This window comes from Salvia splendens, chromosome 9 (genome assembly GCF_004379255.2).
Source record: "Salvia splendens isolate huo1 chromosome 9, SspV2, whole genome shotgun sequence".
Lineage (NCBI taxonomy): Eukaryota > Viridiplantae > Streptophyta > Magnoliopsida > Lamiales > Lamiaceae > Salvia > Salvia splendens.
The window spans coordinates 4047193-4062463 of record NC_056040.1 but is presented as its reverse complement, the minus strand read 5'-3'; the positions used below and the strand labels follow the sequence as shown (position 1 = coordinate 4062463).

The window sequence follows — 15271 nt, the reverse complement described above, 5'->3', positions numbered from 1 at the left end:
AAACTGAGCTTTGCTGATCAAAACAAAACTTTATATTACAATAATTTCTAACCATATCTCTCTTCACTCGAGCCTTGATAAATAAAAAAACAAAACTCAAAGGAAGGCAGCCCATCAATTAAGCAGATTCTTAGATAGTTTGATCTTTGTCAAGTCTTCAACCAGATACTTGGATTCAGTTGCATAATCAATTGGAGAAACAGCCCTGGCTGTTATCCTCTGCCTCTTCTCATTGTTGTACTCATTCGTAGTGACACTAATGCGGAAAAGGTGAGGAACCCATGTTGCCTCCTTTATTTTCTTCTGATAACTAGCTTCTCCATCCTGCAAATATATGCATCAACAAAACAAATTTATCAGATGTTATTACTGCAATCAAGCACATATATATGAATGGTTCTTCTAAATGGATGCGATGCTGACATGAAGTTTTATCTCGTTTAGTTCATCAGCTGTGCATCCAATCATTTTATCCGCTTGATCATTGAAAACTGAGATAAACGCTTCACCACTTGCATCAGAGATTTTCACCACCATTATGTATCTGCAACAAGCAAAGAATTGACCGAGTGAATAAATTTGGTGAGGTGACTGATATTGCGATGAAATGTAGTCAATGTGCAGACCAACCTCAAACTGCAGACATCTTCATTCTTCTGGCACCATTCGCACCAATAGCCGGACCCTACAGCTTCAGTAACCTTCTTGCTGCATGTTTTGCAAGCACGGTACCATATTGCTTGATCGGGTTTGATAGCGCTGATGTATGCTTTGATGGAGAAGTATGCAGGCTGTAAAGAACATATGCACCATGTTAAATTAAGATGATCGATCAAGATTAACATATTAAAATATCAGAAGTGCAAGATAGATACCTTGTCCTCTCCCAAGGAAGGGTTACTGGTGATATGAGATAAGGAAACTCTGTCAGAGTACATGGAACGAGCTCCATTTCTGTTGGACAGGCTTGGTCCAATAGCAGCCAAAGAAGTGTCTTTGCCTTCAGAATCATACCTATTCACCAAAAGATCAGAATAGCTTATAGAGTTAGATAAGCTGAGTTGTAAATACAAGTATTCAGATTGAAACAGTTACTCTTCCATACCAAAATCTGAGCTTTTTGGCTTCTGGCATGTGAGGGTCGACTACCACAATGCTTTTACTCAGTGCTGATAGTGATACACCTGAATAGTAAAACCAAGGGTGGTGATCAGATGACCTTACCTAGATAATAATCAGTAAAGTGTGATCATTAATCATTAATTTCAGTACCTTGAAATTCACCAACTTTAAGAGATTTCATAGCAACTACAGGAGATTTATCAGCCATATCAAGAAGTTCTTGCCCAAAGCTCGTGGCAAGTTCGTTCCATAGAGACACCACCACAGTCTTGTTCCTGAAATCACAAAAGATGGTGCAAGTTTAACTAGATGTACAAATATATAGTATGACTAAACTTCATAAAACAATCGATATCACATGGTTGGAGCATACGTCTCATCAGCAATGACTATATCACGCTTTGGGATAGTCTCATTGTTGCTCTTCCTTGTAATACTCATTGTAGGAGACACACTCTGAACCACGCCAATAACATCTGCAAGAGTCAAAACTTACATTACAATGCTGACATTAGAGCATCAATCATTCATTAGATTTAATGTAGTCACCTACCAACAAGCTCCCTTCCGTTGACATATGGACCTAACTCATCAATTGGGGTAAAACTGAATTTTGTTTCAGGAAGAAAGGTTGCCTCATTGTTGTCTTCCTCCACTTCTGAATTTTCATTTAAAGTCATCTCATAATCATTTTCTACAGTTTTGAATTGCTTGTTTGCTAATTTCAAGGTTCCCTTCGATATGAAGTAAACCTTCCCCATCTGAAACGTATCAAAGAATTTCTTTGCAGCATCATTAAACATCATTGCTTGTATTTGAGTGCCCTAAAAAAAGCAACAATCACAACTCTCAATTACTACATAACTAACAATATACACAAAATCTTAACATTTTCAAGTAACCTAATGCTTAACTTACATCTTCATCGGTCAACTCTACATTGAATACGCAGCCTTCTCCCCTAGCATTCCTGTAAGTCCGCATGTTTCCCTTCCCTGTAACCCGGACTTTAATGGTCCAGTTTCCTTGATAAGGATTCAAAGAAGCAAGTGGATGGACTCGACGTGTCATTGACATTCGTGCAGCTGGCGCCATACTGCCATTAATCACATTTCACACATGAGGAACAAATCCCCCAAAAAAGATCTTCCAGTGCTCTTATAGCAACATGCGTTTAGTAATTTAACAGAGACATTAATCTTACTTCCCACGCTGATCATGAACAATTTGAGCAGCAGATTTAGCCATAACTTCCTGTTTTGGTTTCAACGCAATACCAGCAGATTCAGTTTTCACATCAACATCCATTGCCTGGTTCGGTTTCATATCAGTCCCACTACCCTCAACATTCACCTCGGCCTTATACTCAGCCTCAAGCGCAGGCGACACAGCATCACACTTGGACACAATCAAGAACCTATAACAAAATACAAATCATCTTTACATAAAAAAAAAGTGTGGCATGAAATTAAGCTAAGCAGAGCAACAAGCAAAATCAATACTTTTCGTTCTTTGTTGGGATATCATTGAGAGTGTAATCAAGAACACGAATGAGCCCCAAATTCTGGATGTTTCCAGATATCACTTCAGACGCTAGAGTTGACTGCAGCAAAGCCCTCACCTTCATTTTGCCATCACTCGCCATAAACCTGTAACAATTCCACAAACCAAAATTCAAAAAATTTCGATTCTAAATCCTACCTGTTGACTCAAATCTAAGCATCAAAACCCAAAATACATCGAATAAGATCCAGTCATATGCTTAAACATAAAATAACATTTGACAAGGGTGCAATCCACAATTGCACATTTGTCAAATAACAAATATGCAAAGATAAAATAAAATCTAAAAGGCGTACATGTATTTGTTGCCGGTGGCCTTGAGATCGAGGACTTGTACGATGATTTCCGGGAAATCAGAGGAAGAATCTGGGCATGGATTTGCTAGAATAACAGATACAGCATTTGGGCTTACTGATTTAGCCATTTTATCCTCTCTGGGTAGCAAAAAACAAGGTAGGTTGCGAAGCAGATCACAGATGTTGGAGAAAGGGTGAGAATTAGGAGAAGAAATGAGGGTTCTGTAGCTCTTGAGAAGTGAAGCGGGAAAGAGTTGGAAGCTTTTTTGATTTCGAGGGAGCCTTTTGGCGCCAGTGATTTAATGCTATAATTATGATTTTAACTAATTTGAAAAAAATACTACTATTATTTTGATTTGTTTCTCCCTTTTCCATTACAATTAGTTGTATTACAGTTGAGTTAATTTGATGCAAATTTCAAAACATTTAATATTTCTTATTTTACTTTCTCTTTAATTACTTATTTTATTATATTCCCTATTTCCTTGTTTACTTTGTTTTTTATACATACTTTATTCTTATTTCACTTTAAATCATTAAATATTTATTCTTTAATTTTCGTGCCCAATAGAAACACCTCCAATAAATACATTTAATTTCAATTGTATTTTGTTCTTATTTTAGGATTAAGATATAACTTTTATTATTTTTAACTATATATTTTTTTGGGTTTTTAATGATAATCAAGTTTTTACATAAATAAATTCGATTGGAATTATAAATATGAGAAGAATCAAAATAAGAAATTAGAAAGGTACATTATTGATGTAAGTGTTTAACTTCTAAGTGCTCAAAGTTTGTGTGTTATGCTGTGAATAATCCGATATAATTTTAACTTTTAATATTGGACTGCAAATATTTACTACTACTCCCATTTTTTCCATTACTAAAGATGATTTCTTTTACATGTTGAAAGTTGAAACCACGTCATTTTAAATTATGAGCACCCAACTTAGGCCATCCACAATAGGAATAGCCCAGCCATAGCCTAGCCACAAACTTCTCCTGCCACATCATCAACACTAAAAATCCTCCTGCCACATCATAAATAGCCCAACCATAGCCTAGCCACATCATCAATAGCCCAGCCACATCAATAGCCACATCACTCAAAATTATATAAAACAAATAATTAACAATCACACAAAATACTCAATTTAATTTACGATACATGTGAAGGTTGGATGCTGAGTTGCTGAAGAATTCATTGAGAAAAGGATGAAGAAATTGGTCAGCAGCTCCAAAGCTTCAGGAGCCGTTGGATGACACGCCCAAGCTGAGATTGAATCTCAGCCGTTAGATCCAACTAGCCGTTGGATTCAATTCTTGTATATAGCTTTAGTTAGCTGAGTTTGTTTTTCGGTTTTTTAGCCTCTAATTCAGTTTTCATCTTCACTTAGAGAGTGTGTAATCTGATTCCAAGATTCAAGAGTGCAATACAAGATTTCCATTTCCTCAATAATAAAGCTCTAGTTCTCGTTTGTGTTTCTTGAGTTTTACCAACAAGTGGCGCCGTCTGTGGGAACTACGGCGAGAGTATCAAACGAGGTTGAATCCAGACGGAGAAGGAGATGGCTTCAAGGTTCGAAGCTGAGAAATTCACTGGAAAAAATGACTTCAGCCTATGGCGGATGAAGATGAAAGCTATGTTAATCCAGCAAGGTCTGTCGGATGCTCTGACGCCGGCGAGCAAGGAAGGCGAAGGCCAAGTGCTCGATGAAAAGGCCAAGATAAAGCGTGCAGAGATCCTTGCGAAGGCGCATAGCACGGTGGTGCTATGTTTAGGCGACAAGGTGTTGCGAGAGGTTGCGAAGGAGACGACCGCAGCTGGGATTCTTGGGAAATTGGAGGATTTGTACATGACGAAATCTCTTGCGAATAGGCTCTTTATGAAGCAGAGGCTCTACTCGTACCGTTTCTCGGAGGAGAGAAACATTATTGAGCAATTGGAGGATTTTGATAAGGCAGTCGACGATTTGGAGAACATCGACATTTCAATCGGCGACGAGGATAAGGCGATCATGTTGCTCAATGCTCTACCGAAGTCCTATGATCAATTGCGTGACGCCATACTCTTTGGGAGAGAAGGCACGGTGACGTTGTTGGAAGTGCAGAATGCACTAAGAGCCAAAGAACTGCAGCGAAAGGGAAGCAAAGTCACAGAGGCTGTCCCTGAAAGCTTGAACATCAAGAAGTTCAAGAACAAGAAGAACTTCAAGAAATCTGAAGGCTCGAAGCCATCCACAAGTGATCAGAAAGAGTCACGATCCTGTTTTTGGTGTAAAAAACCAGGTCACCTAAAAAATGATTGTTTTGTGTGGAAGAAAAAACAAGCAAATGAGGCTGCACAGGGCAAGAACACTACAGATTTTGTGGAGGAGAGTTCAGATTCTCCTGAAGTTTTGAATGTAATGTCATATGAGGATGGTGGTTCTTGGATCCTTGATTCAGGTTGTAGTTACCATATATGTCCATGTGAGGAGTTCTTTACTGATCTCAGAGAAGCTACTGGGACGGTTGTGCTTGGCAATAATCAAGTTTGTCATGTGGTAGGAATGGGAAATGTGAGACTCAAGATGGATGATGGGTCTGAAAAAATCATCAGTGATGTCAGACTAATCCCAACTGTCAAAAGAAATCTGATATCATTAGGGATGTTGGAGAAGAAGGGATGCACCTTTGAGTCCTCAGATGGTGTTATGAAGATCAAGAAGAACTCTGTGGTAATTATGCTTGGGGAAAGAAGAGGGAGCCTATATTATCTCCGTGGTGGTGCTGTGAAGGCTGAGAGGAATCATCTCAATCATGCTGCACTAGAATCTTTGAGGGTGTGGCATATGAGGCTGGGACACCCTGCAGATGGCAGTGTGAAGGAGCTGATCAAGAAGGGACTGATCCCAGATGCTGATGCAAAGACCAGTAAGCCGTGTGAGGAGTGCATTCTTGGCAAATCCAAGAAGTTACCATATCCAAAAGGTAAACACTCTTCACAATCTCCCTTGGATTATGCTCATAGCGATCTATGGGGACCTGCCCCTGTGAATTCTGTTGGGGGTGGAAAATATTACATGTCTATCATAGATGATCATTCTAGAAAGATGTGGTTGTACATTCTGAGGGAGAAATCTGAAGCTTTTGGAAAATTTAGAGATTGGTGCATTTTGGTGGAGAAAGAGAAGGGCATGTCTTTGGGTTGCTTGAGGACAGATAATGGGCTGGAATTCTTGTCCAAGGAATTTGATAGCTTCTGTCTTTAGAGAGGGATAAAGAGGCACAGGACAGCCCCTGTGAACCCTCAACAAAATGGGGTGGCAGAGAGGGCAAATCGAACTATCTTGGAGAGAGTTAGGTGCATGCTTTTGAGCTCAGGATTGGAGAAGAGGTTCTGGGCCGAGGCTGCTGCTACTGCTGTCAAGCTCATCAACAAGTGTCCTTCTTCTGCCATTGATGGTGATATTCCAGACTTCAGGTGGTATGGAAAGCATAGTGATTATGCCAATCTCAAGATTTTTGGCTGCCAAGCTTATGCTCATATCAAGCAAGGCAAGCTAGATGCTAGGGCATTGAGGTGTGTTTTTCTGGGGTATCAGGTTGGAGTGAAAGGGTACAGGCTCTGGTGTATTGAGAAAAATAATCACAAGATTATTGTGAGCAGAGATGTTGTATTCACTGAATCTCTGATGCCATTGAAAGAGAAACATGATGATGAAAAGGTTGTTGTGTCTGGAGAGCAGGCTGCCTGGTCTGAGGTGGAGCCTGATGCATTAACTCAAGGTGGAGCTGGTGAGAGTAATGATGAAATTTCACAAGATGAGTCAGGTGGAGACACTGAGGATCTCAGCCATTACCAGCTGGCTCGAGATAGAACCAGAAGAAAGAACATCAGGCTGCCTGCAAGATTTGCAGATTCAGAAATGCTTTATTTTGCCTTGTGTGTGGCTGAAGAAGTGGAGTTTGCGGAGCCAGCCAATTATAAGGCTGCTATGAATAGCAAGGAAAGAAGTGAAAGGATGAAAGCCATGATTGAAGAGATTGACTCTTTGCTAAAGAATAAAACCTGGACACTGGTTGACAGAGTTGAAGGGAGGAAAATTGTGAGCTGCAAGTGGATTTTTAAGAAGAAGCTAGAGTCTGCAGACAATAAGAAGATCAGATTCAAGGCTAGGCTTGTGGCTAGGGGCTTCACACAAGAACAAGGGGTTGATTACAGTGAGGTTTTCTCACCTGTTGTGAAGCACTCTTCCATTAGAACTCTGCTAGCTGTGGTTGCCAAATTGGATTGGGAGCTGGAACAGCTCGACGTGAAGACAGCTTTCTTGCACGGGGATTTGGTGGAGACCATTTACATGCAACAGCCAGAGGGGTTTGAGAAGGCTGGAGAGGAGAGCAAGGTGTGTTTACTAAAGAAAAGTATCTATGGGCTGAAACAAGCTAGCCGGCAGTGGCACCTCAAGTTTGATGAGCATGTGTTGAGAAATGGGTTCACTAGATCAGAGTACGATGAGTGTGTATACATCAAGAAGAAAGGAGGTCAGGCTGTGGCTTACTTACTCTTGTATGTTGATGATATGCTAGTGGCTGGAAAATGCAAGGAAGTCATCCAAGAGATTAAAGATGATTTGAGAAGTGCTTTTGACATGAAAGATTTGGGGAATGCCAAGAGGATCTTGGGCATGAATATAGTCAGAAATAGAGCCAAGAAGGAGATATGGTTGAACCAATCAGATTACATATCAAGGCTAGTAAGAAAGTTCAATATGAGTGATTCAAAAGCAACATCAACACCATTGGCTCAGCATTTTAGGTTGTCTGTGGAGCAGAGGCCGAAAACTGAGCAAGAGAGATTGGAGATGCAGAGAATCCCTTATGCTAATGTTGTGGGCAGCATCATGTATGCAATGATAGGCTCAAGGCCCGATGTGGCTCAAGCGATTAGTGTCACTAGCAGATATATAAGTGATCATGGGAAGGATCACTGGTTGGCTCTGAAATGGATCCTCAAATACTTGAATGGTGTTGGGGATGTTGGAATTCTATTCAGAGGAGGAAATGAAGTAAAAGGTGATGCATTGGTGGGCTATTGTGACAGTGACTATGCTGGGAACATTGACACCAGAAAATCACAGTCAGGCTATATTTTTACATTGTATGGAGGAGCTATAAGCTGGAAATCGAGCCTGCAAAGTGTGGTGGCATTATCCACCACTGAGGCAGAGTATATGGCCTTGACATCAGCAGTGAAAGAATCGTTTTGGCTGAAAGGAATAGCAGAAGATTTTGGAGTGATCCAATCTGCAGTGGCCATTGGCTGTGACAGCAGCAGTGCTTTAGCATTGGCCAAGAATAATGTGTTTCATGAAAGGAGCAAACACATAGACGTGCGTTTGCATTTCATTAGAGAAGAAATAGAGAAAGGTAGGGTGAAGGTGTTCAAGATAAGCACCTTGGACAACCCGGCAGATATGCTAACCAAGGTTTTGCCAAAGGAAAAGTTTGAGCAATGCTTGAGATTAGTTGGAATGTGTAGAAAATTTGAGTGTTCAGCAAATAGCATCCAAGGTGGAGAATTGTGAAGATTGGATGCTGAGTTGCTGAAGAATTCATTGAGAAAAGGATGAAGAAATTGGTCAGCAGCTCCAAAGCTTCAGGAGCCGTTGGATGACACGCCCAAGCTGAGATTGAATCTCAGCCGTTAGATCCAACTAGCCGTTGGATTCAATTCTTGTATATAGCTTTAGTTAGCTGAGTTAGTTTTTCGGTTTTTTAGCCTCTAATTCAGTTTTCATCTTCACTTAGAGAGTGTGTAATCTGATTCCAAGATTCAAGAGTGCAATACAAGATTTCCATTTCCTCAATAATAAAGCTCTAGTTCTCGTTTGTGTTTCTTGAGTTTTACCAACAATACATATACAAGAAAATTCAATAATATTATTAAAATTTAAAAAGTATATTAATTAAAAAAAATTACATAATTAACAAAAAAAACTACTACCGTGCAGTCCTCCGCGCCCATAACTCTTCAATTAAATCCTTTTGGAGTCGAATATGAGCCTCCGTTTGGCGCATGTCGGCATGTGCTTGGAGGCGGTTGTCTTCATCATGAGGTACCCCACTCCGTACGTTGGGGGCGGCCACGCCGTGGCTTGGACCGGCTTCATTATCATCGTTGGCTCAATCAGTCAGTTGTCCACCTTCATCTTCGACAATCATGTTGTGCATGATAATACAAGTGGTGCGAATGAAAATGACGGGCAAGTCGCGTATATATAGTGTTTCGGAAACAAACAAAAAAATTAAAAATTCGCACTAGACGATCCGGACGCTGCAATAGCGCCTAGCGGATCACCTAGCGCACCGCCTAGCGCCACGGAACCGACGAGCGCTAGGCGGTTTTTTTTCTCGAAAATCGCTAGGCGGCTGCAATAGACCGCCTAGCGCCTGCGCTCGGCTAGGCGGTGCGCTAGGCGCTATTGTGGATGCTCTTAGAAAAAAGTACTTATTTATAGTACTTATAAAGATGCACTGAAGTTTTTATTCTGAATGGGATTAAACAAGTACGTAATTAATGATAACGAAATTTGAAGTCCTAATTTAGTAAAAAACTGTGGCTAGATATTTTGAATATCCAGAGTTCAGCCTTCATGTAATCATCAAACAATATGCATTAGTTAGGCACCTTCTCCAAACTCCAAATCTATTACCTTGCATTATACAACCATTTATATGCGACATTGAATCTTACTTCCTCCGTCCCATAGAAGATGTCAAAATGTAAAGACGAAGATAACAACAGACCAAAGCAGTAAACACAAGAATCCTTCCAAATCGACGAGCTTAGAAAAGCGATGTTCCTTTGCCCTTCTTATCTCCACCAATTTCAAAGTGTTTGCACCTCTGCAAAAGAAAAGAGGACAAATCATTATTAAGCAAGGATAGGTGATATTGCTGCCATAACGATAAAAATGCAAGAACAAAACACCCCACCTTGATAGGGTGCTGGGAAACATGTTTGCAACCCTGGCACTGCAACCTCAGCACAATCTTCTTCGTCGTTTTAGCCTAACCAGAATATGATAAGAAGTCAGCCATTTGTGAACCTCAGAATAATTCTAGCTTAATGACCACTAATTGCTACATCTGCATTCACTAAACCATCATTAATTTGGATAATTATGTCCACCTTCTTGTGGAAGACTGGCTTGGTCTGACCACCATAACCTGACTGCTTGCGGTCATAACGACGCTTCCCCTGAGCTGCCAAGCTATCCTTACCCTTCTTGTACTGGGTGACCTTGTGCAAGGTGTGCTTTTTGCATTCCTTTGACTTGCAGTAAGTCTTCTTAGTTTTTGGAACGTTCACCTGAAAACACATAACAATAAATAAGTTAGCATCATCCAAGAACAAAAACAAAATGCAGTAGTATAATCAAAAACACTACATCCATCTCGAAAGCATAACATACTTCTCTAATAGTAATAGCCCCGCCCCAAATAATTGGAATTCTGGATATTACAGCATTCATCAAGTTCAACAACAAAGAACGAATGAGTTATGAAGACCCTAAGATCATCAATGATGTTGTATCACCCAGAAAGAAATCAACGCACTATACTGACATAACCTTTCTCCTCTAGATCTTAAGAGCCAAAAATCAAACAGCCAACCAAACATGCTGACATCTATCCTACTCCAATTCCAAGCAACCTCAAGATTTTCCTTCCGTTCACACAAGCTCTCATTTCAGCTCGAAACACAAAACAAATTACAAAAGAAAAAGGAAACAGAAGTCGAGCACAAAACAAGGGTTCGTGAACCAGAAAATAAACGGAACAAAAAACAATACTCCCTCCGTCCCGCACTACTCGCACGTATTTCCTTTTTGGGCGTCCCAAGTTACTTGCACTCTTTCCATTTTTAGTAAAAATTTTCACCTATAGCCGTCATTTTTGACTTTCCTATACACTCATTCCTTAATCTCCGTGCCGAAAAGGAAATGAGCGAGTAGCTCGGGACGGAGGGAGTATATTATAATATAAAAAACGTCAAATACATTACAACAATCTTGAAAATATCACCTACTACTTTATTAGTAATAGCCCAAAAATACTACCTACCTACAATCTCGAGATAATATGGCATTCATCAAGCTCAACAACAAACAACAATGAATGAATTATGAAAACCCAAAGCTCATTGCTGCAGCTAGATTACTGGAATGCTACTCTAACCAGAAACAAATCGATACACCAAACTGACCCAGCCGGATATCAATAACAAACATTTGCGTCCACACACAAAATCACCACTCCCCAAAATCAAATAATCAACTCGACACGCTGACATCTATCCAATTCCAAGCAACCTCGAGATTTTCCTTCCGCTTACACAAATAAACACAGCTCTATATTGAGAGTGGGAAACCCAATCCCATTACAGCTAGAAACAAAGTACAAATTACCCAAAAAACACCGACCTTGGCGGCAGAACTAGGGTTTGTCAATCCGAATGTTAACAGAACCATGTATATAAAAATTTTAGAGGTGAATCAATTGGGGGGTTTTTCTGCGGAAAATAAGCGACACTAGAAGAAATCATCAAAACCTTATTATCACAATGAATCCATAAATCTTGCAGAAAGTAAAGCTAGTTGTAGAAAGAGTCGGAGAGATTACCATGGCTGACGGCGGAGAGAGGAGCTCTGGGAACTGTGACTCGGTTTCTGCAAGTGCCGCATCTGTTAGGAAGAAACTAGGGTTAGTTAATGTATAGCTTCGTCTTAATGGGCCGGCCCAGTTCCACCAGGATTTGTTAATGTATAGCTCTACCTTAATGGACCGGCCCAATTCCGATACATGAAATGAATAACATTATCATTTAATTTTAAGATATCTATATTACCAACTCTGTGTATACAGAATTTTCTATATTTATTGATTTATCAACTATATGACATTGAATCACAATCTTTCCTTTTTGCTTGCCCAATACCTTCTTGGCTGGGATGCCATTGCGAAGTTTTGATAAGATAATTTGGATTATATTGTTCTACAATATCTCATGGTCTATGTGAAAATTTGAAGAATTCGAATACTACGTGCCAAATTAAAAGATGGAAAAGAGACGAATGTTTTGACAACTTGGCATGTGAATTAGAAGTTCCCGAACTTCCATTTCTCATGGGGCAGGTGGATGAGGTTTTGAGTGATGCCTAGTACTTGGATTGGATTGGAGGTATGTGTTTCCGTTTAGGTTGTCTTTTGTTGTTCGTATCCGTATTCGAAGATGCTTTGTTTTTCGATGTTTTTGGGCTCCTTTCTTACAACTAGTTCGGTCGGGTTCTTTGTGGTCTTGGTATTCGACTGCTCGTCGCTTAACATAATGGTATTAACAATAAAAAATAATTTGTTACAATAAAATGGTTAAGTATTAACAGAATTTTAGTGATATCAATCGAGCTATAAAAATGGTGTATTTGTTTGACAATTTTAGTGATATCAATAAAAAAACATGGCAAGATAATTTGTATTCACGAACTTTCAACATTATCTGAATTTTCCCAAAACTTTCTTTTAATCTAATTACATGATCTTTTAAAGTTTTGAATTTTAGCAATTCCGAACAAATCGTACTTAATTCGTGTTGTACGAACTATTTCAGTAGTTAGTCAAAGTGAGATAAATAAAATGGAAGGCGTACGTACTTTCTTCCACGTTGACACCAATGTAATTTTCTTTGCAAGAGGTAGGAAATTTAAGAGCAATTTTAACGTTGACACCAATATTGTGATGGATTCGCAGCATGTGAAATGAACATTTGAGTATAAAATTTTATAACGTTTTCTAAATTAAAAAAAAAACACGTCAGATGATTTTGATGATTCGGTAGTCCATGGAGATATGTTGTGTTAAATATATGAATATCGTTTTTGTATAGTTTGTTTTATACTATATATTGATTTTAATTCTTATACTTTAGAAATTATTTATCGTTGTTAAGTAAAGAAATAACATAATATCAATGTTTGATTTATACATTTTCAGCATAATTTTAAATAAGTGGATAAAAGAACAAATAAGACTTTGATATTATATTTTGTAATTTACAAAATTAACTATGTCAACAATACTTTTTAAGATATTGGAACCAAATTAAAAATTTTTTTAAAAAATAAATAATGTTGACGTAGTATACACTAAACTGATATCCTCTCTCACACTCAAATAGAGATAAATATTACGCCTACACATCTTATGTAATCAACTCCCTTATTTAGTCCATGTTACCTAAAATTAATGCCTAGTTTTCGTAATTTATTTTGCTTTATACATTTAATTTAATTCTAATACGTAAATATGGCGAGGGAAATACAAGCGTGTGGGAAATATCAAATATGATTTGACAAAAGTCTGGGTAAGGGGCAGAGATCCTCTGCCGTTCCTCAAATCACAACAAATGGTGCTGTGCCAAAAACGCAAGAATTAGTGAATGAAACGCAAGGTGATTCATTTCTTTTCATTTTATTTATAATGTTTTTGTTTTATTATGGGTCTTATGGCTATGAATGTTCATTTAAATACCAAAATATTTTATAAAAATGAATAGATTCATAAATTAACATATTTAAATATTTTAATTATCATGTCAAATATTATGCATGTGATTTTGCGTTTAGATGATATATTTTTTATAAAATATTTTGGAATGTAATAAAACAAAAACATTATAAATAAAATGAAAAGAAATGAATCACCTTGCGTTTCATTCACTAATCCTTGAGTTTTTGGCACATCACCATTTGCGGTGATTTGAGGAACAGCAGAGGATCTCTGCCCCTGGGTAAGGTCTGCAAGTCAGTGTAGGTGTGCGCAGAGTAGGTCTGCCGGTTGTAGGTACTTTGACTGAAATACCCTTCAAGACATTTGGGTATTTTGGTCAAAAAATTGGCTACAAAAACAAGATATGTGATTATGTTTAAGGTTAGGGTCGTCTGATGTTTTTTTATTAGGGACATGCAGTATCACAAACGGAAAAGTTAAGGACTTTTGAAGTAGTTCACTCTTAATAAATAGATAAATAATAATTTTGGTGGGAGGATTAAAATGAAAAATTATTATATTTGTATCTAATTAGATAGATTATTTTTTGTATATTCACCGTATGTAACATTTCCTTCAGTTAATAGTTGGTCTACTTAATTTCTTTGAAAGCGATGGTGTATTTGATTTAAATCGCTTCGACAAAATGAATGGTTATAGTGCGTTGGTGAATTTGAAAATGATGTTTGGTTTGACTGAAATAGAAAATTGTTTTCGAAATTAATAATGATGGTTTTGTCGACGTAGGTGAATGCAAGATTTTGATTATAATTTAAATATATGATAAATATTATGCATAGTTATTCATTTAGCTATGTAGATTGTCATTTAATCATATTATAATAATTATATTGTAACATTAAGATGAATATAATGTAATGTTACGTAGAATTACTGGTTGAACTATTCGGATTGTTATTTATACTATACTATTAATTGTGACTAGCTAAATATCTCGTATCGCATTTATAATTAGGGCCGGCAAATTATGCGGATTGGATCATTATTTGATGAATCCAATATATATCGACTCTACCTAATAAAATCAAAAGCTAACCCAACCCAAAAGTATTAGATTTTTATTGGGTCTCAGTCCATTAACTATGTCAAGAATTAGTTTGTTTTAGAATTTCTTTTGAATTTATCTTTAGTTTGTACTCCCAGTAAGTTTTGTTTAATTTGTTAAGAGTTCTTCGAGTTAGGGGATAACTCAATTTTGCTTTTTCCATTAAATTGAATTTATTTTTTATGTCATATTTTCTAAATAAGATTAGGACTTGTTGTGCCTATAAATACTCCTTCGTTATCATAACTCTTGTAACAGGATTTTTATCTCTGTTCTCAATTTATTGTGTCGAGATTTTACTCATATTTTTATTCCTAAGTTTCGTTATCCTTCTTAGCATAGTAATTTTCTACAATATCAAAATTCGAACTTCGTTAGTTTGTGTGACAAATGCCTTCCTTGGATTCGGAAGTCATTTCTCATACTCCCTCTCCGAAATCAAATGCTAATTCACCGTCACTTGATAAGGACCTTTATTTTGGGCCCTCTTGTTAATACTTTCATTCAATTTAGTATACGTATGGGACGCGACGTCGCCTTGAAGCTACATACAACAACTGCACATTCGAGAAGATTCTAGTAACTCCTCAAATCCTAATACCTCAATAGTCATAGATCTCATATTCAC

General features: G+C 37.9%; 2 protein-coding genes across 2 annotated transcripts; both read right to left on the bottom strand.

The window, feature by feature from the left end:
• Window positions 1-20: 20 nt before the first annotated feature.
• Window positions 21-3250, bottom strand: LOC121749790 (replication protein A 70 kDa DNA-binding subunit B-like). Its single transcript, XM_042144425.1, has 12 exons — window positions 2982-3250; window positions 2625-2771; window positions 2327-2539; window positions 2041-2218; window positions 1676-1946; window positions 1496-1598; window positions 1273-1397; window positions 1106-1184; window positions 876-1014; window positions 631-791; window positions 424-544; window positions 21-324 (listed from the first exon to the last, which is right to left on the bottom strand). The coding sequence occupies exons 1-12, from the start codon at window positions 3107-3109 to the stop codon at window positions 115-117; spliced, it is 1875 nt and encodes a 624-aa protein (XP_042000359.1). The 5' UTR covers window positions 3110-3250; the 3' UTR covers window positions 21-114.
• A 6321-nt stretch (window positions 3251-9571) lies between these two features.
• Window positions 9572-11750, bottom strand: LOC121746474 (60S ribosomal protein L44). Its single transcript, XM_042140314.1, has 4 exons — window positions 11655-11750; window positions 10162-10341; window positions 9966-10040; window positions 9572-9875 (listed from the first exon to the last, which is right to left on the bottom strand). Exons 1-4 carry the CDS (start codon window positions 11655-11657, stop codon window positions 9816-9818), a joined length of 318 nt encoding a protein of 105 aa, XP_041996248.1. The 5' UTR covers window positions 11658-11750; the 3' UTR covers window positions 9572-9815.
• Window positions 11751-15271: the final 3521 nt, after the last annotated feature.